Below are 26,179 nucleotides of genomic sequence, written 5' to 3' on the forward strand. Positions count from 1 at the left end.
GTCTCTTTCGGGTATTTTCTATGGGCCAGGAAATTCTCAAAAGGTCATTATCCCGTCAAAAATGCTAAAAAAGTCCTAAGTTTTATAATGGGAATTTTTAAAAAGTTGCCAACCAATCAACACTGAAAGCGCGATATATAAAATTTGTATACCCTTATACATTTTAATTATCATATATCAATTTTAAATGCCATTCTAAATAAAATGGCTTTACGAATCGTGTGTTAAGTGCTTATCGTTCATTCGTCAATGAATCATTCACCGTGCGTGAATCGTGCGTTCATCATTCATCATTCACCGTGCGTGTATCGTGGGTTCATAATTCATCATTCATTTTTCGTTAATCCTCCGTGTAACACTCATCGTTCACCGTGCGTGTATCGTGGGTTCATCATTCATCATTCATTTTTCGTTAATCCTCCGTATAACACTCATCGTTCATCGTACGTGGACAGGGGATCGTGCATTCATCGTGAATTCACCGTGCGTGTATCGTCCGTGCGTGTATCGTGTGTGTGGTCAGTTTGAATTTAAGAAGGTCTGCGGTATAATAGTAAGCAAATGAACATGTGTTAAATGGATCGTGACGTTGATTGGCAACCTTTCACCTTACATGCGTTTCATGGCTCTTTACTCACAGAACATGATTTTTATGACTCACAGCCATAGAACTAAATAATCTTCTCAATCATTTTTCAAAATTAAGAAGACAAAGTCAATCAAAATTCATATGCAATATTCTTCCAAATCACATGTACATTGATGTAATACTGAACCTAAGAATTAATGTTTAAGAATTGAAAATTATATGGATAAGAAGAAGCATACATAAAGCATACTTAAAGACGATTCTTTCTAAAAAAACAACTTGACTAAACATAAGGCAAAGAGAACTTGTAATTTTGTAAAAGTTGCAAAGTAACAGCCGTGGTATTGACATATGGAGGCACGCAACCGATGAAAACTATACATATTATATTACCTACATATTTAAGGTGTTATTACACAGAATAACATTATTCCATCAGTCAGTATGTTCGTGTTCACAGTTTTTGCTGTAATTTGTATAACAAAAAGCACAGGCGGTGTAGACATACAGGGTAAGCATGAACTCGGAAAATGTACTACGTTGTTATTCAAACTTTTATTCTGCAAATTGTTCATTACGTAGTGTGATGTTGCAGTAATCTTTGTTCATGATGCAAAAATAATATGAAGTAACTAGCAGGTAGATATAGGAGGTAGGCACGGAACTAAGAAAGTTTTTGCCTTTTTTATTAAAAATGATTTCTAAAGGTTTCAATTTATTTTTAAACCATGAACTTTGTTTTGCCCATAACTTGCTGTTTTTTTTTCAAAATATCAGTATTGTCCAGACGATTTCAAGGTAGAAAATGAAATGAAGTAAATCTAATTTGATTTGATCACATTGACCGTTCATGCTTTAACCTGCCGAAGGTAATTATCAAATTCTGTATTATTGAAATGTAAGAAATGATGAGTGGCTTAGCAATCAATGTGAGTTCAAGGCTAAATCAAGTTTCATTAACGTTTACCGGCAAATGAAACTATTACTTAACCCCCGGAGTCATGTCTAAGCGTAAAGAGTTTAACTTTACTGACACAATGTATCCATAAATGAATCAATTGTGGCATTAATTTCCCTCAATCTAAATGACATCTTTTCTTTTAAAATATCATTTCACAAGGCATTAATTGGTAACATTTCAAACCATTCAATAAGAATATGAAATAAAAGTGACTTTAAGTGCCCCATGTCTTATATGAATACAACCGTTGGAATATTTTGTTTCTCATTAAAATACTATTAGATATTAAGTAACTTTCTAAGATGATGTGTTATTCGCTCAGAATTTTGTAATATTTTCAAACTACAATTTAATAAAAATGTTTCATCGTTTAAATCTACAAGCGCACAGAAAACCTTGAAACAAGTAATGGATTTCAATATCAGTTATATAATTATTGAAGAAAAATATGATGTATTGCATTGTAGATAGAAGAAATGAACGTGAATTGGACGAGGAAGACAAAAGAATAAACAAAATAATACATACTCTACAAGGTAACCTAACTTTGGTTCGATAAGTATTTACAAAAAAAAAAAAACATAAGCTTATGCGAATCAAATAAGAATAAATTGCAAATAGGTGGGGGAAATTGATTTACAGTTTAACATGGTACATGTAGATGTTGGATTTTCAAATATTTTGTCCGCGAGCATTACTGATCGTACATTAATTGTCAAACATGTATATGGTACAGTTAAATTAGTACCGTTAAAGTTAAAATGGGAGACATTTTCTTCGTCGTGCTGTATGTGTAAATAAATCATATATTTTTCCATTAAAGATAAAGCTTTCATTAAAAAGAAGATGTGGTAGGATTGCCAATGAGACAACTCTCCACAAGAGACCAAAATGACACAGAAATAAAAAACTATAAGTCACCGTAGGGTTTTCAACAATGAGTAAAGCCCATACCGCATAGTCAGCTATAAGATGTCCCGAAATTACAAATGTAAAACAATTCAGATGGTTCTGCATTTTTCGATCTTTGTAATAATAATTACAGTTAACACTAACAAATGTCGCCAAGGTAAGGCACTTGCATCTATTCCGGAAAGTCTTTTTTCATCCTCTATTTATGTTGGTCATTAGTCTGTTGTTTGTTTAATTGATTATGGATGGATCTAAAGTTTTTGTAGTTTTTTTTGTCTATTGGTTACATTTCGTTTATTACTAAGTTTTGTTTGCCTTGTGTTATCCTGGTTCCTTGTAGTCCCTATGCGTATTCAAAAGTTTCGTTTATTTGTTGCAAATAGGAGGCATCATTAGTATATATCAATTTACTGACATAAACCCAACTTTGAAACATAAATCTGCAGGGCAGCTAATATACATTTAATATAGAAAAAAAAAAATAACAGCTGTGGTGATAACTAGGTGAATGTTTTAATAAATTTGATCAGTTGGGAAGTTTAATGAGATTTTTATATTACAGATGTCTGCGTATATGAAAGACCCGATCAAAGTGTTGAACAATTGCTGAAAGATACAAATGATATTCTTAGTAGTAAGTACATTGTAAATCTAAACCAATAGAGAAATACAAGATTCAAAGCAATACAAACTTGTCTTATATGTATTAGTGAATTCCGTATTGATATTAGACGTACCTGTGTAATCAATAAAAAGTAAATCACAAAAATACTGAACTCCGAGGAAAATTCAATCGGAAAGTCCCTAATCACATGGCAAAATCAAAGACAAAACACATCAAACGAATAGACAACAATTGTCATATTCCTGACTTGGTACAGGCATTTTCAAATGTAGAAAATGGTCAAAATTACCACTCGAATATATACCGAGAAGTTTCATTATACTTAATATCTTTCAAATTGGTTAGCTTGCTTGCTAGCTGAACCGTGAAGTCATAGTAGGTTAGGCAAACTACCCACCTTTATGAGTAGACTAGTCCCACACGTAACCAATTCTATGTGTCTGTCGGACTAGTCTACTCACAAAGGAAGGTAGTTTACCTAACGTAATAATGACTTCACGGTTCAGCTAGAAAGCAAGCTAACCAAAAGATATTACCTTTTCCTACACACTCATTGTAATCGGCTGTAAAGCTTTACTATCAATACGGTTTGAAGCCTGCCTCCAGCTGCAGGATTTTCTGGCTGCGATTAAGAATCATTAATGGTCTAAGACTGTTTTTTGCTCTTTGGTCGTTTTTATGTCCCTTTAACACATCCCCCGTTTCTTTTCCCAATTCTATACGGTATTGCTTTAATAATATTGATACAACAGTAAGGTAATATTTCTTACACACATGTATCTGTCCAAATAAACAAGACTATAGGTAGTTAAAAAACCAGACGCGCGTTTCGTCTAAACAAGACTTATCATTGACGCTCGAATCAAAAAGGTAAGAAAGGGAAATAGAGTACGAAGTTAAAGAGCTGTCATGGATATTTAATTGAACACCGAGAGACACCTTGTGAAGTAAAAATATGGATATCTTACAATTTCAGTTCTATTAGACTAAGCATGTAAAACGTACACCTTATACAATTTTTAAATTCATATTTTTATCGAACAGGTTAAAACAAATATATGCAGGGATTTAAAATTAAAAGATGTAATAAATATTCATATTTGTCAGGAATTGCTAAAGAGACAAGTCTCTACCTAGAAACCAAATGACCTATGTTAGCAACTATAGTTTACCAGATGGACTTAAATATTAAGATAAACTCACAACGCGTAGAAAGCTAATAAATTCCCTGCAATAACAAATGTAAAACAATTCAAACGACAAACACTGAATTTTAAAGGTTCATGACTTCTTACAAACTGTTGTCGTGTTAATCATGCTCACTGGTGACCAACATTCTCCCTTAGTTGGGACAGTTTTGTAACAGAACAACATAAGAGCAGATAAAAAAGTAACGTTTTACGTATTACGCGGTCAATCTATAAATAACACTGAAAGTGATCTCCCATGAGTTTTAAATTCAGATAATGACATGTTTGTAGATATTGGAACTTATAAGGAAGTGGTGAAAAAGCTAAAAATATTGAAAAATGAAATAAAGTGGATTATTGAAGGTTAGTTTATTATGAAAACTTTATTGAGGTCTTTGATTTTTTGTGTAATTTTCCTATGCTTTAATTGCGAAATATTACAAAACAGTGCGCTATTTTATCAAAACTGTGTAATGATTTTGCATCTGATTCAGTAAACATTTCATTATTTTGTCCATCTCTTATCAATTTGTCTAAACTAATCAAGAGAATCCTAAGAATGTATAATCAATATACCTCTTCAGACAACACGGTTGTTCCCTAACGAAACTTAATATGCAATTTCAAAATCATATCAGGTCATCACATATAATTAAACCGGCAACACCATTGTGTTCTATAATTTCATATTGAAGGTACATATCTTCGTATTCGTGATTTCTATCTTAGTGGAAGCTTTTGCAATGAATATTTGCTATATGATAAAGTCGCTTAAGGTTTATTTTTTGTAATAGACAAGATGCACATGCACAAAAACATCGAATATAATAAAAATGATAATGATATTAATAAAGTTCATCAAAATACTCCACATCACTTGCTAATTTTCTATAGAATCGAAAGGATATAGTGGGATTTCCAGGATTACTGATCTAATAAAAAAGGATATAACACGTAAGTAGATGTATTTCTAATGAATTATTAAACTATACATTTCCATACGTTTTTACATATGACTAAAAGGAAACATATGTTTTGGAATCTGTAAATGTATGAACATTTTATATTCTTCCTCTTCTTTTAATTGAATGTTGTAAAAAATATAGTACTAATTGATACGCCTTGAATATGGATTAATTTTGTTATTTCTTGTTTCCTTGGGCGAGTCATTATTCAATTATCCTGTTTTCGACAATTTCCATGTTCATAATTTGCGAGGAATCAGTTAATATTACATTATAGCAAATGGTTTGACATCCATATAATTATATATTTTACATATACCATACTGCTTACATAAGCCAATCCTTGGGTTTAAGACAAATAAAAAAAATATACTTATATTCTGTAAAATAATTCACAAAATATTATCTTTAGGTACATGTACTCTCCGAAAAATTAAAGACTGCAGTGAAATGAGGGGGAGAAGAAAAACAAGTGGAGTGTATACCATTCATCCTGAAAAATCTAAAGAAATCAAGGCCTACTGTGATATGTCGACTGACGGTGGTGGATGGACCGTAAGTATTTATTTCATCATTTGAACATACATTATGCAGCAATATATAACTTGTTACTGCATTTCTTTTTTTAATGTTTTATTGGATGGTGAGCAATACATTGTTATGAGTTACAATTTATGACAAAAATCAGCAAAGACCCATCGAAACAACATCTGATACACAAATTTAATAATACTTTTAGATATTTGGATGATATTTTTGGCTCTCAATAATGACGACTTCAGTATGTATACTAAAGAAATTTATCCTGTTGAACTTACTTTAAATAAAGCTAATACTAACAATGACCACTGCCCTTTCCTCGATCTTGATATCTATATCATTAATGGAAAGCTTAATACTAAAATATATGATAAAAGAGATGATTTTTCATTTCCTATCGTTAATTATCCATTTTTAGATGGTGACGTTCCCTTGTCACCATCTTACGGTGTTTATATATCTCAACTTGTACGATTCGCTCGTGTATGTAACAATGTTTTAGATTTTAACGAGAGAAATTTATGTATTACTGAAAAATTATTACACCAGGGTTTTCGATATCACAAACTAGTCAAAACATTTACTAAATTTTATCATCGGTATAAGGACATCATTCGTAAATATAGCTCAACATGCAGACTTCTTATACGTTCAGGTATTTCACATCCAATTTTTTATGGAAATATTCTTTATAAAGCACAAAAATGTCGGTATTCACCTCTGAAGCTAACAAAACCTTTAAATAGACTTATTAAGAAGGGATATAGTCACGATACTGTTGTCAGGTCATTAAAGATTGCATATTTTGGCGTTAATATTGATTCACTTATAGGGTTTTTGCATCGGCACTAAACACATTTATTCTTAAACCAGTTGTTGGCATGACACGGGTTATGTTCTTCTCATATATGTTATGATGGTATGATACTAAACCCCTAACGGGAAGGATTGTGCCTGATATTCATATGATGAAGACATAATCTTTCAATCAGTTTAATTGAAGTCTGGAGCTGGCATGTCAGTTAACTGCTAGTAGTCTGTTGTTATTTATGTATTATTGTCATTTTGTTTATTTTCTTTGGTTACATCTTCTGACATCAGACTCGGACTTCTCTTGAACTGAATTTTAATGTGCGTATTGTTATGCGTTTACTTTTCTACATTGGCTAGAGGTATAGGGGGAGGGTTGAGATCTCATAAACATGTTTAACACCGCCGCATTTTTGCGCCTGTCCCAAGTCAGGAGCCTCTAGCCTTTGTTAGTCTTGTATTATTTTTAATTTTAGTTTCTTGTGTACAATTTGGAGTTTAGTATGGCGTTCATTATCACTGAACTAGTACATATATTTGTTTAGGGGCCAGCTGAAGGACGCCTCCGGGTTCGGGAATTTCTCGCTGCATTGAAGACCTGTTGGTGACCTTCTGCTGTTGTCTGTTCTATGGTCGGATTGTTGTCTCTTTGACACATTCCCCATTTCCATTCTCAATTTTACATTTATATTATTTCGAACAGAAAAAAAATCGTGTTGTCCATTTTGCTGATCATGAACTAGTATACACTATTGTTTAGGGGCCAGCTGAATCCCGCTTCCTGTTGTTGGTTTTTTCGCTGCGTTGAAGACTTATTAGTGGCCTTGGGTTGCTTTTCTGTCCTATGGTCGGTCGTTGTTTCTTTAACACATTCCTCTTTTCCCTTCTTAAGTCTTATGTATATGGGACCCTAAGCGATTAATAATACACGTAAATGTTTGAGTTATAAGGTATTTAGTGTCAACATAGCAGTGAAACTTTGTTGAAATTGCGGATTTTCTTTCATTGAAATATATTCGTTTGGTTCTATTGTGTGTTTTGAAGCTATTTAAGTTGAAGTCTTCGTATATTTGTTTCTGGTTTGCTTGTTTCTGAGTACCCAGAAAATGTTTTTTTTGTTGTTGTAAAGTATGTGTTTAATCTCTTCAGTCTTTTCTGGAATACACGTTATCAGATTTTCGTATATGTGTGGCTGGTTAAACATAACACATATAAGGACATTAAGGCTAGAAAGGATTTAGACATGGCAGCCACAACCTTCATGTTGAAACCATGTGTTTAAGGTGGATCATCGCTATATATTTCCTCAGATAGAATTTCCGTATACTTTGCTAAAATGAAGATTTTACCATGCTTTTGAAATATATTATAAAAAGGCACTGGTCACAGTGCTAGATTTCAAGCTACAAGGCAGACAAAATTGCTCATGTGCAAAGATTATTCATGATGAAAATTACATATACCAGAAGAGACTCAAATCATTTTGTTTCAAGTGCAATTTTTCAATAGTTAACATTTCGTTGCATATTCCATGTTGTCAATACTGTTCTGTTTGAGTTTAATTCAGGAAATACGTTTTGTTTCATTCGATTGATTGCAGGTAGTTCAAAGAAGAATAGACGGAAAGACGAACTTTGACAGAAATTGGATTGATTACAAGGAAGGGTTTGGTGATCTACAAAAGGAATTCTGGCTAGGTAAGTTAAATTGAGTTAATAATACATTATCATATCAATGTGTGTATCTTTCATAATGTGAAAGAATTATTGTTCGTCGGATAATAATTGTCGTTGTTTTTGCTGCCACCAATAACCTCAAAATGTATTTTCAGATGAAAAACAGTCTATTCATTTTAATCGAAAAAGTTTATTTGTGTGGGCTTTTCAAGAACTACCCTTTATGAAATCTATGTATAATTTGCTTCATTTTATAATCACGAATAATTAAGAGTTTCTACTGTTGACGTTTTTACTTTTTTCTAGAATGGTTGATTAAGCTTTACAACATATAAACTACCCATATGCATATCTAAAGAATTTAATTTCATTACTTAGTTCTAACTGGAATAAAAAATTATCAGCTTTTGAGTAAGCAAAAACCTTTTAAAATACACTAAGGACGCATTACTCAAATACATATAAAAGTCTATAAAAAGTACGAACCAGCAAATTTAATATTTATCGGATCGTCTAGAATAGGCGATACTGCAAAGATGAAGAAAACATTGATAAAAGTTTAAAGATTTGAGCAACGGTACTAATTTAAGATGATAATACATCAATATGATATCATAAAATAGTGTTGACTAATATTTTGTCCATATCAATAGTTCTAACAATAGTAGTAGTGTTTATGTAGAATAACTCAGTGATACAGGTAAATTAGGAACTATTGATTTAATCCAAAACCTTGAAACCTCATCAAATAAAGCAAAATTCAATACTCTATAAACGTGGCTGCGTATCTATTCATCACAAACTGTCCAAGTTGAGTAGTTTGTATAAATATATATCATATAATACAAGAGGTCAACTATCAAACTGCTAATACTTCCTGTTGATGATGTTACGATGGCGTAAATTTTGTTCCTTTATCCAGTATCTTACAAAATATATTAACCAAGGCGAGCTTACCACCGAGAAATATTATTTTAAAATTGTTTTGTTAATAAATGCTCTATATTACTTAATGTAGTACATTTGTTAATATTATACAGTTAATATTAAATAAAAAGATGTTTTATAATTAGAAATGGGACATCTCTCCAATTAAGGTAGAAGTTAAAAATTATAGGGCACCTTAGTAAATTTACGTCAAAAGTGAAATAAATACTAAAATTGAGAATGGAAATATGGAATATGTCAAAGAGACAACAACCCGACCAAAGAGCAAATAAGAGCCGGAGGCCACCATTTGGGACAGGCGCAAACATTTTTTTTTGTTTCAGACAGATAGACTTTGATGGAATTAGTTATCAACTGTGAATCTTTTCATGTAAAGCATACTCACATAACTTATTATGTAGCCTTAAAACGCAATACTATAAGACATGTGTATATTGTGGTTGTTTGACTGACTATTTAAGTATTAGATTTTGAAATTTTTTTTTAACTTTTCGATTTTTTTTTATTTTGGTGTTTGTTAAATGTATACGCAAATAACACTTTTGATGCTTCCGAACCGCTTTTCTAGATCTACTCCACCAGAAACGCAAAGCAATCCCGGTAAGTATAAAACGAGCTGAACTACTAAAAAGGACATACAGGTAAAAACCAAAACCTTTTTTGTATTGTCTACTACATTTACTATGCTTAATGTTGTTTTTTTTTAAATTAGAAATTCAAATCGGAAAGAGCTTTGTGTAAAATGTGTCCGTAAGTAAATAATTTTTTAAAACACACTTATATCATTTTCCATTACAGGAAACAAGTATTTAAACATTCTTACGACTAGTGGTAAATACGAACTAAGAGTAGATCTAACGGACACTAGCAATAAGATGACTTATGCTTTGTATAAGACATTTAGTATAAGTGACGAGAACTCAAAATACAAGCTTACCATAGGGGACTATAGTGGAACTGCAGGTAAGTATCTTAACATGAACTCACGTTACGGTGTGTTAATTAGTTCTTAATCATCCAGGTATATTTGAAACATTGTCTTGAGTAGCAGAAATTCTTGTTCGTATAATGAGAGTTTTTTTGTCTTGTCACACAATTTTCAACATAGACATATATCGATTGATCTAAAGTATGTGCTTTTTGTAACATTAAGGTTTGACTTTTATTGGCCATTGCCAATAACATGTCTGTACAAATGCCCTATCGCATACATACCTTTATGCAAATCATTCATCATTAAAACATATATATACAGTTGTTAAAATTCTGGACATAATAATGTAACCTTTCAAAATAAGTGCTCAAAATACACGGAACATAATTGTAGAATTAATTTTTACTCTCATAGTTAACCATTACCTGTCGTTGAGGATAAATGACTTATCTCAAATACTTACAAAAATCCGGGTAATACTATATGTTTTCGATCGATATCAAAGCGACTTAATTTAGGTGCAAACATCGCTTATTTTGTAACACATTTCTATTATCAACCCTCTATAAACAACCCATCATTATTTTGATCCTGTTTGTACATGTTGTGTATGTAGCATTTTATAATTTTCTAAACCCTTCAGCCCATAACAATAACCCGGCGATTCATTCGGAAAAAAAAAACAATTGCTGGGGTTGTGTATGTTCTTTTCCCCTGTCAATTCTAATTATCATTAACCATAACAAAATAATGAGAATACTGTCATAGCTATTTCAAATCTATTTTTTTGGTAATTAGAATACATTTACAATATGTACAATTGTAAACCATATAAAAAGTGAAGTCCATAAATTTGCATATACAAATGGGAGTGAGATATATATTTTATAGTCTTAATGCGATGTGTAAGACTAGTGTAGATTAATTATCAGTTATATATGTCCCCTTGAATACAATGTCGGTCCTTTATTCTACCTCAAACTATTGTTGGTCTTTCCTGAACAGACAAAAATAAGTTCATTTTGGAAGATCTTATTATTCTCAATATTATAGTATTCAAGATCATAGACAACATCACACAAATCAGTCAAAATCGTCGTTTAAGGACTTTACTCCCGAAGGAGTCATCCATTGGTTGATGTCGTATTGGAATTTTTAATCGTTATTGTTATCAGATTATAATTGCTGTTTAGAGTAACTACTATCTATATATTGGTGTTTTCTAGACAATTAGCAAAACAAGTTAACTAGAAAAAAAACCACTTTTTTAAGGGCAGCATCTCTATAGGTTGCACTTTGTAAATACAGCTGTATCACAAACCCTGCCTCGTTTGGGGAGATATATAATATTCATAAAATTTAATTACCAATATCAGAATGAATTATAGATAATACATTAGATAGACAGGACATATGTCTAATTGTAGAATATTAATGTACTAGCGTCCTATTCACCATGTTCACATAATTCATGACGTCACAAATAACACTAATTTTGTTATTCCACGAAAACTTTATGAAAAACTTCAATTGATATTTTGGACAGAAAACAGAATGTAGCGTTGACAAAAAAATCTTTTCTTTTAACGTTTGTTATAACATTTTCCTTTTGTCTTGAATATTCAGTTTGTCGACGCCTGCGATATATGTTTCCTAGGCATTGATTTCGTTGAAATCCGGACAATTTTATCAAAGTTTGCAAAAATCTCTAATTCGTGGCATGTGATGGTTGTAAACATTAACGATAAGAAATAAATCTTGAACAAAAAAGTTCTATGTAACTTTTTTACATGTCTTTTCATCAACTTACACTTTTGGGTATGGATTTTTTTTTTGCTTTCTAGATTTTGTGCTTTTTGGTTTTATCAGGCCTGCAACGTTTGTTTTGTTATTAATCGGAATCTTACCAACATACACGAATATACCATAACATTGAATTATATTTACATCTTTATGTTGGTCAATTCATTAATGTTATAATCATTTATATAAATCTTGGCAAAGTAGCAAATCCTATATATCTGTGAATTCAATCACAAAAAGTTTAAATTAAATGACTGAAATTATCCTTAAGTTTAACAACAACAAAATATAAATATGAACTGACAAAACATATATCAAATAATTTTCTTGCTTCAAAAAATATAAATTATTTGTGATGTTTGTCTCTGATATATATTACGTCCACCTTTTTAGGTCACGACTAATAATTATTGCAGGATAGTAGGTTTTCACTGGAGAAACATAATGATCTTTGTCCAGCATTTTTCTTGACTAATATTACCCTGATCTAGACATGTGTGCATTATATAACAAGAAACAACGTTAACACGTATAACAAAGGAAACACAAGAACTTTTTAGAAAGACATGTTATGTCTTATTTGTTACATGTGATGGGGTTTCAATACTTTTGATAATACAGAACCAAAACCGAACCCTCCCCTACCCTCTTTATGTTGAGATAACATAATTTGGTGTTAAAAAAAGTACCACTACACAATGATTTTCGTTTCAGTTGATTCATTGAAATATAGCAACGGTAGGAAATTCAGTACAAAGGATAGTGATAGTGATATTTATTCAGGTAACTGTGCTGTCATTCATGGCGCTTGGTGGCATGGCAACTGTAGTAATTCACTTTTGAACTACGACATGAAAAAGAACAAACTGTATTGGCGTGGACATAAATATATCAAGTCAACTATGATGATTAGAAAAATAGCATGATAAAATGCATGAAAGAATATAATAAAAAAAACGTATGAAACAAACTTAAGATCCTTCATTTGTACAAATATGGCTTCGTTTTGAAATATAAAAAAGGAGATGTGGTATGATTGTCATTGAGACAACTCTTCAAAAGAGACCAAATGACACAAAAATTAACAGCTTTAGATCACCTTACTGCCTTCCACAAAGAGTAAAGCCCATACCGTATAGTCAGTTATTAGAGGCCTGGAAATGACAAATGTAAAACAATTCAAACGGGAAAAATAACGGCCTAATTTATGCTCAAAATAATGAACGAAAAACAAATTTGTAACACAGCAACAAACGACAAACACTAAATTAAAGGCCCCTGACTCGGGACAGGCTCATATAACATGAGGTGGGGTTAAACATGTTAGCGGACGCCCAACCTTTCTCCTTACCTGGGACAGTGGTGTAACAGTACAACATACATTTGTAAGAAAGAATTATAAAAATCAGTTTAAAAAGGCATACATTTGTAAAAACAAATTATAAAATTCAGTTGAAAAAGGCTGAACTTCTCAGATGGATACAAATAGAAATACATCTAACAAAAACAAAGAATGGACGTGGTTTGATATATAAGAAAATATATAATGGTATCCAGTTAACAACACGTATGGTCTAGCATCTTGTCGATACTTATAATTTGGCATTGTGCAAGGTCATGTGTTTTTTCGTTGACTTCGTATTTGTGTCTTTATTTTGAAATCCGTTGGCGCACTGATTGATATTTAAGTCTTGGGAAACATGGTGTTTATTCATTGCAATTGGACATTGCAATACCTTTCATTAATCCAGAATATTTCTAGATTGGTAATTTGTGTTTCTTTTAATTTTGTTCGTAATTTTTGTGCTTATTATCTGTCTTGTGTGTCACAGCTCTTTCAGTGGATTTTTGTTGTTGTACCTATTTATTCTCGCCACACTATGTACCTGTCACAAACTGGGAGCCTGTACTGTAGTGAATACAATTTGTTGACTTCTACTTCATTAAAATTCAGGAAAGAGCTTTTTTCTTTCGAAATATTTCATATTTAGTCATCCCGATTCCCTTTATAGTATATTTTGCAGCATTTATGCAGGTTGTTGTTAAAGACGGTATGAAAAGTATGATTTGTCTACATTCTTGTGAATTTGTGTTTGCGCTGTTTTGTCATCTCAAAAGCAACAATTAAACAAAACACATTTTGTGTATCACAAAAAAATGCAAAAGAAGTCATTATCAATTTATTGCATGCATGAAAACAAATATCTTTATATCATTGATAAATTATTTATTCATTTGTCAATGAGCATCGGTCCATACCGTTAGAAATAAATAAAGGCAACAGTAGTATACCACAGTTCAAAAGTCATAAATCGATTGAGAGAAATCAAATCTGGGTTACAAACTACAACCAAGGGAAACACATAAACTATAAGAGGAAAAAACAACGAAACAACAGAAAGACTGAAGTGCAATATAAAACAAACGACAATGTAACATACACAGAAACGAATTATTAGATAACAACTGCCATATTCCTGACTTGGTATTGGACATTTTAAGAAGAAAATGGTGGATTTAACCTGGTTTTGTGGCTAGCCAAACCTCGCGCTTTATGGCATTGTTAAATATACAGCTAAAATGTCAACATTCCGTTACAGTAATACAGTACAAATAAGTGCAAGAACACTCAGACAGAGAAATACATAAACAATTGATATAATAGTATATTTTGACATGTTAACCACAGAATAACAACGAATACCTAAAATTAATTTAGGACAGTACACAAAAACATCATTCTAGAATTACGAACTGTGTGTCACACAAAAAGTGACGTCACAGGTAAATTTCTAAAAATTGGATATAAAGCGAGAATAAGTTTGTAATTATGTTATTTGATGTATTTTATAACAATTACAAGAATATTAATATATAATTGTGTTAGTAATTGTGCAACTATCTGCACTATCTAACTATGTCGGCCTTTCTTCCAAATCAAACTGTGTAAAACAAATAAATCCTGATCACATGGTTGCTTTAAACAAAAATCATACAAATGACCTGGGTGATTAATTATCTTTATTTTTTACATACGAATAGAAAATAAAAAAAAAGAATTACAACTACAAACGATAAGACACAAAACAATATCCGATCAGAATTTCAAGTATAACATCATAACTAAATACATGAACGCTGGATAAACAAATACCGAGACACGTCTTATAGTAATGCGAATTCACACTTAGAAAATTTATATTCGGGAATAGGTAACGTTCGGTAATTAAAATATCAGACGACGTAAATGGTAAACCATAATCTAAGACGTGGTAAAAATGACCTAAGTAAGTTTAAACACAGACACATAGTATGGACCAACCAATTCGTAATGGTGTTCATAAAATGTACAGAGTGTCATTTTAATCTTTCCTCCTCATAACTTTGTTGGAGCAGTTTCTGCGTAAGGAGCACACTCCTGTATATGAAGTCCGTATAGTGTAAACATGCACGAGCAATACGTATCAACGTAGAAAACAAGAAGAATTGCAACGAATTTTAAACATGAAAATCATAACTGAATCAAAATCATGACTGATTTACATATTACTCGTTTGAAAGTGTAATGCAAATTATAAAAAAAAGGTTTGACAAATGAAATGAAATAATCTCAACAAATGAAATCAAAGAAAGGATTTAAACTTAAATAACTATGTACATGTGCAGTTCTCATCATTTCGAGATATTCAGTAGTCTTAAACATAAACATTTGATTTGCAGTCTTATTTACCAAACGTTTGACAGTTGTTACCAATTTCAGCATAACGTAGTTACTTGTTATATAACGGATAATTTCATATAATTATGAGTCTCATTTTCTAGTATGATAACATAATATAAAAGTCAGCTTGACCCATCACGTGCACTGGTTTGTATTTATGTGACCCATTTTCCATTTGTTATTGTGGGAACTGACGTATATTAGACATAAGGTATATTAAGATGCATAAGTTTCATTAAAACATGTAAAAAATGTAATATATGGAAATCGATTTTTTAGTCTTGACTGAATAATTAATACAAATATTGAGTTTAGAAGTTCCCCAGTACAAACAAAATTCAATTGTAGACTATGTGTAAATGTTAACCACAGAAGACTTAGTTCATTTATCAATATATAACTTAAAATAAAATAAAAATAAATATTTGGCTTTAACTAAACATCGTATCAATATGTTAACGACATCGATCAGAAGACGGAGTGTATTATTCTTATTACTTTCTTTCAAGACTTGACCAAAAACGAAAAAGAAAGGATTAGACATACAAAAATAAAAAAAAGAAAAAAAGAGATGAAAACGGAAAAGACGGATAACACAGAAAACATTAGTGCACAAAAAACTTTTACCCCCACCCCCCAAAAAAAAAAATTAAATCAAGAACCAACTGAAACAATATGTTGAAAATAAATCTCTGTCCTGCATGACCTGTCTAAATGTTGAAAAACATTTGATAACTTCTTTATAATACAATTCAATCGAATAAAACTTTTGCATTATCTTTTATGTTTCGAGTACGCTGTACCAGTTATCTTAGTTATGTATAAGGTCATTAAAGATATTTCTATGCGTTAAGAGCGTAAAAAAAGTCGGACATTCGGCATAGCCATAGAAACAGCAGCCATTTATGGTTCGCCTGTCTAAAAAAAGTTCTAATGTTTACTTGGATGCTAGGATTGGTTGCTCAAAACGTTGCATAGTGTTAGTTAATAGTTAAACTGCTAATACACTTATTTGCTTTAAATCAATGAATTAAAAATAAACCAAGGAAAAAACATGCTATCATCTGGTACTTTTGGTAGGTTAAGTAGTAGCCGTTGGTAAAACACGGCTTTGTGATTGATTTACATTAAAAATAATCATATATTCTTAAATTTGAAATCATATATTTTTTTTGTAACAGACTATACAAAATCCATATAAATAAAATGAAAATAAACTGGTCGAGTACAAGTCAATATGTGGTCGAATATGGTCAAGACATTTAAAACAGGTTATGGACTGGTTATGTACAGATCGAGAATGGGTTTAGATAATAACAGACTGGCAAATTACTAGTTCAGGCTTTTAAGTATGGTCCAGGTAATGGTCATTAAGATTAGGATCCAGTATGAAAGGGGAATTTCTGGTACCAACTAGAGAAGAGGACATAGGACAAATTTTATTGCACAATAAAAAACCATTGATTTACAATGACTGTCTAATTTAATTGACGAAAATTGTCGATTTATAATGTCCTGATAAAATATCTGTCATATATGCCGTGGAAATTCGTTCGGCGCGATACATTATTACTACCACGGATGGTGTTCTTTGTTTAATATACTTTATACAAATTTCGATTATTTGCTAACAAATACCAGTACAGAAATCAAGAAAACAAGAAAACAATATCGTACAAACATATAGTTTTAGTGGTGCATTACATTTCAACGCATGTATTTTACAGGCAAAAGTGTTAGAATTGTATTTATATCCATAGTTTTAATTTACACTTTGCAAAGTGTTCTGTCAGGTTCACGTTTTACCTGGAGGAATAAAATAAACGCTTAATCCCTGTACCCAATACCTGTTTGAAAATAATTAAATCATTTCTATAAATCGAGGATTCTCAAAAATTCAAATCAATGATATTTCACTGTGCCATTAGGAGATTATTTTTGAAACAGAGAAGCGAACACCCTTAAGTAGTTATTTCTCTTTTAAAAGTGATATTTCATCATCGAAAGTTCACAGTACATCTATGCATAAAACAAAGTTGTTAAACGATCGCAAATCTTTTGGGCAAAAAACAAACATTTTTATTGTTCAGGCAATAACTTAAGTATAAGTGTGTTGATCTCTTTAAAATTGTACCGAAAGGTACCATACCTTAAAAGGAAAAGTTATATATATTTTCCAGTGACCAGACAATAATTTGAGTAAAAGTGTATGGATCTCTATGAAATTGTACCCCTATTTTTGACATTTTTACCTACTATGTCTGTTTGTTTTGTTCACACATCGTTGTCAATATAATTGAATTTGATGCGACTGTCAAACAAGTGAGAGGTTTAGCTAGCTATAAAACCAGGTTTAATCCACCATTGTCTACATAAGGAACACACTCCTGTGTACTAAGTCCATATAGTATGAACATGCACGAGCGTAACGTGTCAACTAAGATATGTAACACCATAAGACGGAGCAGAGTGTATGTTACTGCTGAGAAATGGGAAATTGATAATTGGAAAGTTGTAATCATCCCGTTTGTCATAGATTTTAGTATGAAGTCGTCCATCTGTGTGAACATTGAAGAAAAGATCACGGTATGAACCTAACAGAGGATCTGGTCACCCTTCCAAATCACCTAAGATCACCCACAAGTTTAGTGGGGTTCGTGTTCCACAGTTTTTGATTTGTTATATGTCGCGTTTTGTGTATTTTTGTTTGTGTGGTGATATTTTTCTTTTTATAACAATTTGTCAGAATATTTTCGACTTATGAATTTGAACGTTTCTTTGGTATCATTCGCCACTTTTTCAGACTACAAAGATAATGCATTTTGCAGTTTTTGCTTTTGTCACGAATGTTTTCTTTTAATTGTTCTACGATTGCTGTTACTTCTCTTTAAACAAATATTTTGGATGGAAGGCACAATTTGTTATCGATATATACCTCTTTATGTGATTAAAAGAACATCATTGGTTTACTTAAGATCATGCATCAGAAATAAGAACACTTAACTATTTGTATCAATATATTAACTGTAAAGATTCGTTTCAAATATATAACAGAACAATTTAGGGGAAAATGTTTCATTATATTGTTTCCATACAAGTAATACTAAATCCATTCAACATTGCCTTTGGATAGTGCGTTATAAAGCTGACTTGTATGTACTGCGGTTACATTCCACAAAAATATATCAAAATATGCATAATCTTTTATGTCATTGGGTTGCTGTCTCGTTCACCTAAACCGCATATCCATTGTCATTTATATAATTACTACAATTTAATTATTTCAATAGAAATTGTGGAATTCATAAATTCATGAACATGTGTGATAAAAACACAATAAGTTTTAAACTCGCTTCAGACTATAAAATTGGTTATATTCCTGACATGTTATAATACACAATATTAAACTATTACAATTTTTGGTAAATACAGATATCACAAAACAATATGTAGATAAATCTCGTCCTGATTTGCACGTTGAATTAGCAACTTGATGCTATGCAACAATCATCATTACTGTTAATTAGTGATACATCATGTGCATCTATTTGTGGATCAATTTTGAAACGGGTCCCAAAATTAAAAATTCTGATACACGGTTAGATTTGGCATATCAAAAAAATAGCAATGATTAAGTCATTGATGAAGTCAAAGATAAATTTTGGCACTTTGGACCTCAATGTAGACAAATCTACAAACAGGACCCAAAAATCAGAGTTAGATTCAGCAAGTTAAAGGGCAATTTATATGCAGATGGATGACTTCATACTAAAATCTATGACAAACGGGATGATTACAACTTTCCAATTATCAATTTACCATTTCTCAGCAGTAACATACACTCTGCTACGTCTTATGGTGTTACATATCTTAATTGACACGTTACGCTCGTGCATGTTCATACTATATGGACTTAGTATACAGGAGTGTGTTCCTTATGTAGAAAATAGTGGATTAAACCTGGTTTTAAAGCTAGCTAAACCTCTCACCTGTTTGACAGTCGCATCAAATTCCATTATATTGACAACGATGTGTGAACAAAACAAACAGACATAGTAGGTAAAAATGTGAAAAAAAGGGGTACAGCAGTCAACATTGTGTTATAATCTTAATCACTATACAACCAAACAAATATGTAACAATGAAGCACAAAAAAGCATAAAGACAAAACAAATTAGCACAATTTAAAGACAAGAATACAAATATTTACCTTAGCAAAATAACACAATGACGGGATGTATAAGTACAGAGCCACGTCACATGTATCCAAGAAACACCAAAAAAGGCTTATAGACAAAGCACATTAGCAAATATGAAAGACAAGAATACAAAAATTATCATAGCACAATAACACAATGACAGGATGTATAAGTACAGAGTCACGTCAAATGGATATCACCAAAAACAGACTAAACAGTAAAAGTAATATTCTTAAAGACAAGAAACGTTTGAAAGTGTAATGCCAATTATCAGAAATAATCTCAACACATGAAATTAAAGAAAGGATTTTAACTAAAATTACTATGTACATGTGCAATCAATTGCATTTCAAGATAATCAGTGGTCCTAACCATAAACATTTGATTTGCAGTTTTATTTACTAAAATTTTGATAGTTGTTACCAATTTGAGCATAACGTAGTTACCTGTTATATAACGGACATTTTATAAAAATATGAGACTCATTTCCTAGTATGAGAACATAACATAAAAGTCAGCTTTGACCCATCACGTGCACTGGTTTGTATTTATGTGACCTTTTTTCCGTTAACTGCAGAAAATTAAGTTCATTTATCAATGTGATACTTAAAATGAAAAACAAAATTATATTTGGTTTTAACTAAACACCGTATCTATATGTCGATCAGAAGACGGAGTGTATTATTCTTATTTCTTTTAATCAAGACTCGACGAAAAAACGAAAAAGAAAGAAATAGACAAAAAATATACAAAAAAAGAAAAGATGAAAGCGGAAAAGAAGTGTAACACAGAAAACATTAGTGCACAAAAAACTTTTAAACCCCAACCAAAAAAATTAAAATCAAGAACAAACTGAAACAATATGTTGAAAATAAATCGCTGTCCTGCATGAACTGTCTAACATGTGCACGTGTGGTCTAAATTGGTCCTGGTTGAAGAAGCATATATTTAAATCAATAACACAGGTGAACTATAACTTAGTCAGGTATATGTTGAAAAAAAATGATAACTTCTTTATAATACAATTCAGTCGAATAAAAGTTTTGGCATAATCTTTTATGTTTCGAGTCCGCTGTACCAATTATCTTATCTTTATATTAGGTGTAATACCTCCAAATCATAGTACGTCAAATCCGGTTGCATACAAAAACGGGTCGAAAAAAATATGTCCTTGAATTTGACAGTTGTAGGAAATTTATCCTACAATTCATTACAGAAAAATATCTGTGTCATAGACATATATCTTGGGTTTTTTAAAGCACCATTATTTTTAGATTTTGTGTTTCTAAAAAATATTTTGGAAACTTGAGGTTAAATGGTTACTAAAGCTTGTACACAGAAAGAAAAAGGGTGACAATTTGACTGGTTAACTTCCATTGATGGTTATTTTCATATATGCAATGAAACATTATGTGAAATTTTTTTCTATAGTACTGGACAGGATAAAACTTTACTCATGCATAGTATTTCTTTTTTTGAAACAAAGATAAATTCTGCAAAAATTTTTGAAAAGTACAAATTTAACAAAGACTAATAGGGGAAAATCAATGGTGGTATTACAATAATAAGGTCATTAAAGATATTTCTATGGTTAAAGAGCTTAAACAAAAGAGGGACGAAAGATACCAGAGGGACAGTTAAACTCACAGATCGAAAACAAACTGACAACGCCATGGCCAAAAATAGAAAGACAAACAGACAAATAATAGTACAGATGACACAACATAGAAAACTAAAGATTAAGCAACACGCACCCCACCAAAAACTGGGGGTGATCTCAGGTGCTCCGGAAGGGTAAGAAGATCTTGCTCAACATGTGGCACCCGTCGTGTTGCTTATTTTATTACAATTCCGGTAAATAGTCTAATTCGGTAGGTCACATTCGCGAAAAGGGAAGAGTATTGTAGTTACGACATAAGGAACATATCCGATATCATCGGTGAAACGGTAATTCCATAACGGTCAACCAACTCGTGATGGCGTCCGTAAAATTTACGATGGGATGATTTCAACTTCACCATTTGGAACTCTTGGTTTAATAGCTTCCTTGTGAACAGCAATCCTCTATCAAGGAAATCATGATAGGAAATACATGCCCTGGAATATCGTGAGCCCGGTGGATTTAAGACATTCGGCTAATCCAAAGAAACATCAGCCATTTATGGTTCGCCTATCTAAAAAAATTTCTAATGTTTACTTGGATGCTAGGATTGGTTGCTCAAAACGTTGTGTAGTGTTAATAAGTGGTTACACTGCTAATCCACTAATTAACTTTGAATCAATAAATTAAAATAAACCAGGGAAAAACATACTATCATCTGGTACTTTTGATAGGTTAAGTAGTAGCCATTGGTAAAAACGGCTTTGTGATTGATTTACATTAAAACAATTATATTTTTTTAAGTTTCGAATAATATAAATTTTCATAACAGACTGTACAAAATCAATATAAAATATAAATCAATTGTTTTAAAAACAATTGTTAAACGGTCTTTCCCCTCCGAAACATGATTAATTGGTTTTTTGCTTGGTTGGTTGGTTGGTTGGTTGGTTGGTCGATTGATTGATTGATTGATTGATTGATTGATTGATTGCATGGGACTTTCTCTGTGCGACGCAGCTAACTTAAATAACGCCTATATTCTGACCGAACGTGACTGCGTACTTAGACATCCCGCACAGCCAAACGGACGCCTGAGATGTCCTCATAAAAATTGATCCTAGCATCATTCGTTTATAAATTTTCTCTAGTTTCTATGTTACCTCGGACTCCATTTTTCATCTATTTGTTGTGTATGCATTTTGATTGAATTTGTAGGAAAACGGAGTAAATTTTATCTTGGAGGTTTTATTTTCCTTATTTGGATATGCAATGTTTTATTCTAAATTTAGGTCCGCGCGCGAGATGGTGTTGTGAAGTCACGTGACCCTCGAATATATATGTCTGGAGTTAATTTCTTTTCAGGGGAGACCGTTGAACAGAGCACATGTGTATTGATCAAAGAAACACGATAACTATTGTTTTTATTTTGTACAGGTCATTGATGTCGGATCATGCATACATATTACGTACACATGTTTACAGGAGCACATATTTGTATTTTAATGCATGTTTAGAAATTTGAGTGTAGGATTTCAGTAATACATTGATTTTAATTTCGCAATCAAGCGGACTGCACGTGTCTCATCGATTAATTTCAGAAAATACATGAATTGGAGCAGATTTTTGTAGGGATGGATTTCTATTTCAGAAAGAAATTTGTACATAAGAAGGATTAGCATTTTACAGTTTAATGTACGGGACTAAAAGCGATCATCTTTTCTTTGAAATGGGATAACTTAAAAAAAAAATCAGTTGAAAAAAAAGGGGGGGGGGGTGTAGTGGTAGACTGTGGTTCATTATTGAGATAAGAAACATTTACAACATGATAGCTGCAAAGTTTGAAGTTTTGATAAGTAATTTGTTGATTCGACCATAACAGGGACATTGACCCTGCAATAAAATGACGCGTACCATTTCGACAAAAAAATTCTAGTAAACACGTGTCGCGACAAACTTTTTGGTTAAATTGTTTTGTCGATATCTATAACTCTTTCTAGGAAGAAGCGATATGATCTTAATGTAAAAAATCACAACATGACCTTGACCTTTGACCTTGACCTAGTTTTCTATTCTTTAGGACCAACGACCTCAAATCAACAGACCCTAGGTCTCTATCACTTATGGTTTACCAGTTACAAATGCATATCACTTATTTCAAATGCATTAGGGGAAATAACTCTCATATGGAGTCTTCGTATCGCTTCCGTCAAAATTGGACAAAAAATCCTGAGGATATAGCGAGCCATTTGGTAAAATAAATTTGTCGGTTTCTTTTACGGTTACGGAGGAGATGCAGTCACAAGGAAAACAGTGTTCAGGGAGATAACTCCTACAAAGAAAATTGTTCGGCTTAGAATGAGTGAAAATAAAAAGCGCATAAACTGTATGATACTATATAAGAAATATCTAAGCGACATCTTGCGAAACAAAAATTTTACGCGAGAACAAAATTAGGCGGAAGAAAAAAATAATAATAATAATAATCAGAACAAATACAATAGGTCTTTCCACAGAAAAGTGGAAAGACCTAATAATAATAATAATAATCAGAACAAATACAATAGGTCTTTCCACAGAAAAGTGGAAAGACCTAATAAAATGAAAATAAACTGGTCGAGTATAAGTCAACCTTTGGTCGAGCATTAAAAAAAGGTCATGAACTGGTTAGGTACAGGTCGATATTGGGTTTAGATTATAACAGACTGGCCAATTACTAGTTCAGACTTTTAAATATGGTCCAGGTTAGGATCATTGTGACAAAGATCCATTATGACTAAGGACATTCTGGTACCAGCTAGTATTAGAGGACATAGGACACACAAATAAAAAACCATTGGTTTACAATTACTGTCTAATTTATTTGACGAAAATTGTCGATTTATGATGTCCTGATAAAATAGCTGTTATATAGGCCGTGGACATTCGTTCTGCACTGTCGATCGTATGTCATACACAGTAAACAGTCACCGGTGGCGTTTTAAATGGTGATTATGAATTAAAAAATATGTCAAGCTATAAAGCCGTGTCATCCCTATTTAAAGCATGACCCCGGCTCGATATAGGTATATATATATACAAGTCTAAATTGAAAACAACGTTCCAACCTATGCTTGCGTTGGATAAAAACCGCAATTTTTATACGTGTGCATGAAAAACAAATTTCTTGGTAGAGGGGTCTAAATACAGCACAAACAACATTTTCCAAAAGGCCAAAAAAGTGAAAAAGTATATTTTAACAAAACGCATTTGACCAGCAGGTCGAACAACGGATGTTCTTAAACTCTGTTGACTGCCATTAGCGATTGCCAAAATAAACGGATCACCAGATGTAACAAAATGGATCTTAATTATTAATGTAAAACCAAACAGAAAACAATAAACTTGCGGAAAAGATGGTATACCGAAAACATAAGGTGCAAAATTTGGTACACAGTATCCTGATTTCGACAATTAATGTCTCTTTATTGATGTTAGGAATTTTTTATTTGGAAGGCCATATAATTCACCTCAATTTAGAATAGATTCTTGAATTTTGAAGTGTCGAAATAGGATGAACGGATCATATAAACCCGAAGGCAAATATAATGCAAGCCCAAACGAAAAAAAAAAAAAAAAAAAGTCTAAATTGAATACAACGTTCAAACCTATGATTGAGTTGGATAAAAACCGCAATTTTTATACTTGTCATGCAAAACAAATTTCTTAGTAGAGGGGTCTAAAAGAGCACAAACAACATTTTCCAAAAGACCTAAAAAGTGAAATATGTATATATACTACCACAGATGGTGTTCTTTGTTTAATATACTTTAAACAAATTGCGATTATTTGCAAACAAATACGAGTACAGAAATCAAGAAAACAATATTTCACCAGCATGTTGTTTTAGTGGTGCATTACATTTTCAGAATATTTTTATTCTACAGGCATCAGTGTTAGAATTGTATTTATAGCCATAGTTTCAATGTAATTACACTTTGTTATGTGTTCTATCAAGTTTGCGTTTTACCTGGAGGAATAAAAAAAAAACGCTTTAACCCTGTACCCAATACCTATTTAAAAAAAATAAAATAGTTTCTATAATCTAGGATTTGCAAAAACTAAAATCAATGATATTTCACTGTTCCATTATGAGATTATTTTTGAAACAGGAGCGAACATCTTTAAGTAGGTATTTTTTTTTTTTAAATTATATTTTATCATTGAAAGTTCACAGTACATCTATGCAAAAAAAAAACAAAAAAAAAAACAAAAAAACACAGAAAAACGTTGGAATACGATTGCAAATCTTTTGGGCAAAAAAAAAAACAAACATTTTTCTTGTCCAGGCAATAACTTAAGTATAAGTGTATGGATATCTATGAATTTGTATCGAATGGTTCCATACCTCAAAAAGAAAGTTTATATATACTTTCTGGTGACCAAACAATAATATGAGTACAATCAATGGATCTCTATGAAATTGTACCACAAGGTTCCATACCATAAAATAAATGTTGGGATTGATTTGGAGGGTGATTGCCCTTATCGATTAAGAAAAAGAGGCAACAACAATACTTGTCTAATAGTTTGTATAAATTACTTATGCCTGACCAATTTTGATGGAGTTTAATTCAAAGTCTTGAATTTTTGGGATCCTTTAACTTGCTAAATCGAACTCTGATTTTCGGGCCCTGTTTGTAGATTTGTCCACATTGAGGTCTTTG

The 26,179-nt window shown here is 31.8% G+C and overlaps 3 protein-coding genes across 3 annotated transcripts in view; all 3 read left to right on the top strand.

Annotated features, from left to right (window-relative positions):
- LOC127726647 (uncharacterized) overlaps positions 1-26,179 on the top strand; it is a 299,596-nt gene that overhangs the window by 131,074 nt on the left and 142,343 nt on the right. The window lies entirely within an intron of this gene.
- Positions 1,013-12,919, top strand: LOC127726659 (fibrinogen-like protein A). The gene is made up of 9 exons (XM_052234108.1): positions 1,013-1,100; positions 2,018-2,086; positions 3,025-3,096; positions 4,569-4,640; positions 5,172-5,231; positions 5,655-5,797; positions 8,193-8,289; positions 10,015-10,179; positions 12,668-12,919. The coding sequence occupies exons 1-9, from the start codon at positions 1,034-1,036 to the stop codon at positions 12,877-12,879; spliced, it is 957 nt and encodes a 318-aa protein (XP_052090068.1). The 5' UTR covers positions 1,013-1,033; the 3' UTR covers positions 12,880-12,919.
- On the top strand, positions 1,591-12,879 carry LOC127726799 (fibrinogen-like protein A). Its single transcript, XM_052234252.1, has 8 exons — positions 1,591-1,600; positions 2,018-2,086; positions 3,025-3,096; positions 4,569-4,640; positions 5,655-5,797; positions 8,193-8,289; positions 10,015-10,179; positions 12,668-12,879. Exons 1-8 carry the CDS (start codon positions 1,591-1,593, stop codon positions 12,877-12,879), a joined length of 840 nt encoding a protein of 279 aa, XP_052090212.1.

The sequence above is a fragment of the Mytilus californianus genome, unplaced genomic scaffold (genome assembly GCF_021869535.1).
Source record: "Mytilus californianus isolate M0D057914Y unplaced genomic scaffold, xbMytCali1.0.p SCAF_18, whole genome shotgun sequence".
NCBI classification, from domain to species: domain Eukaryota; kingdom Metazoa; phylum Mollusca; class Bivalvia; order Mytilida; family Mytilidae; genus Mytilus; species Mytilus californianus.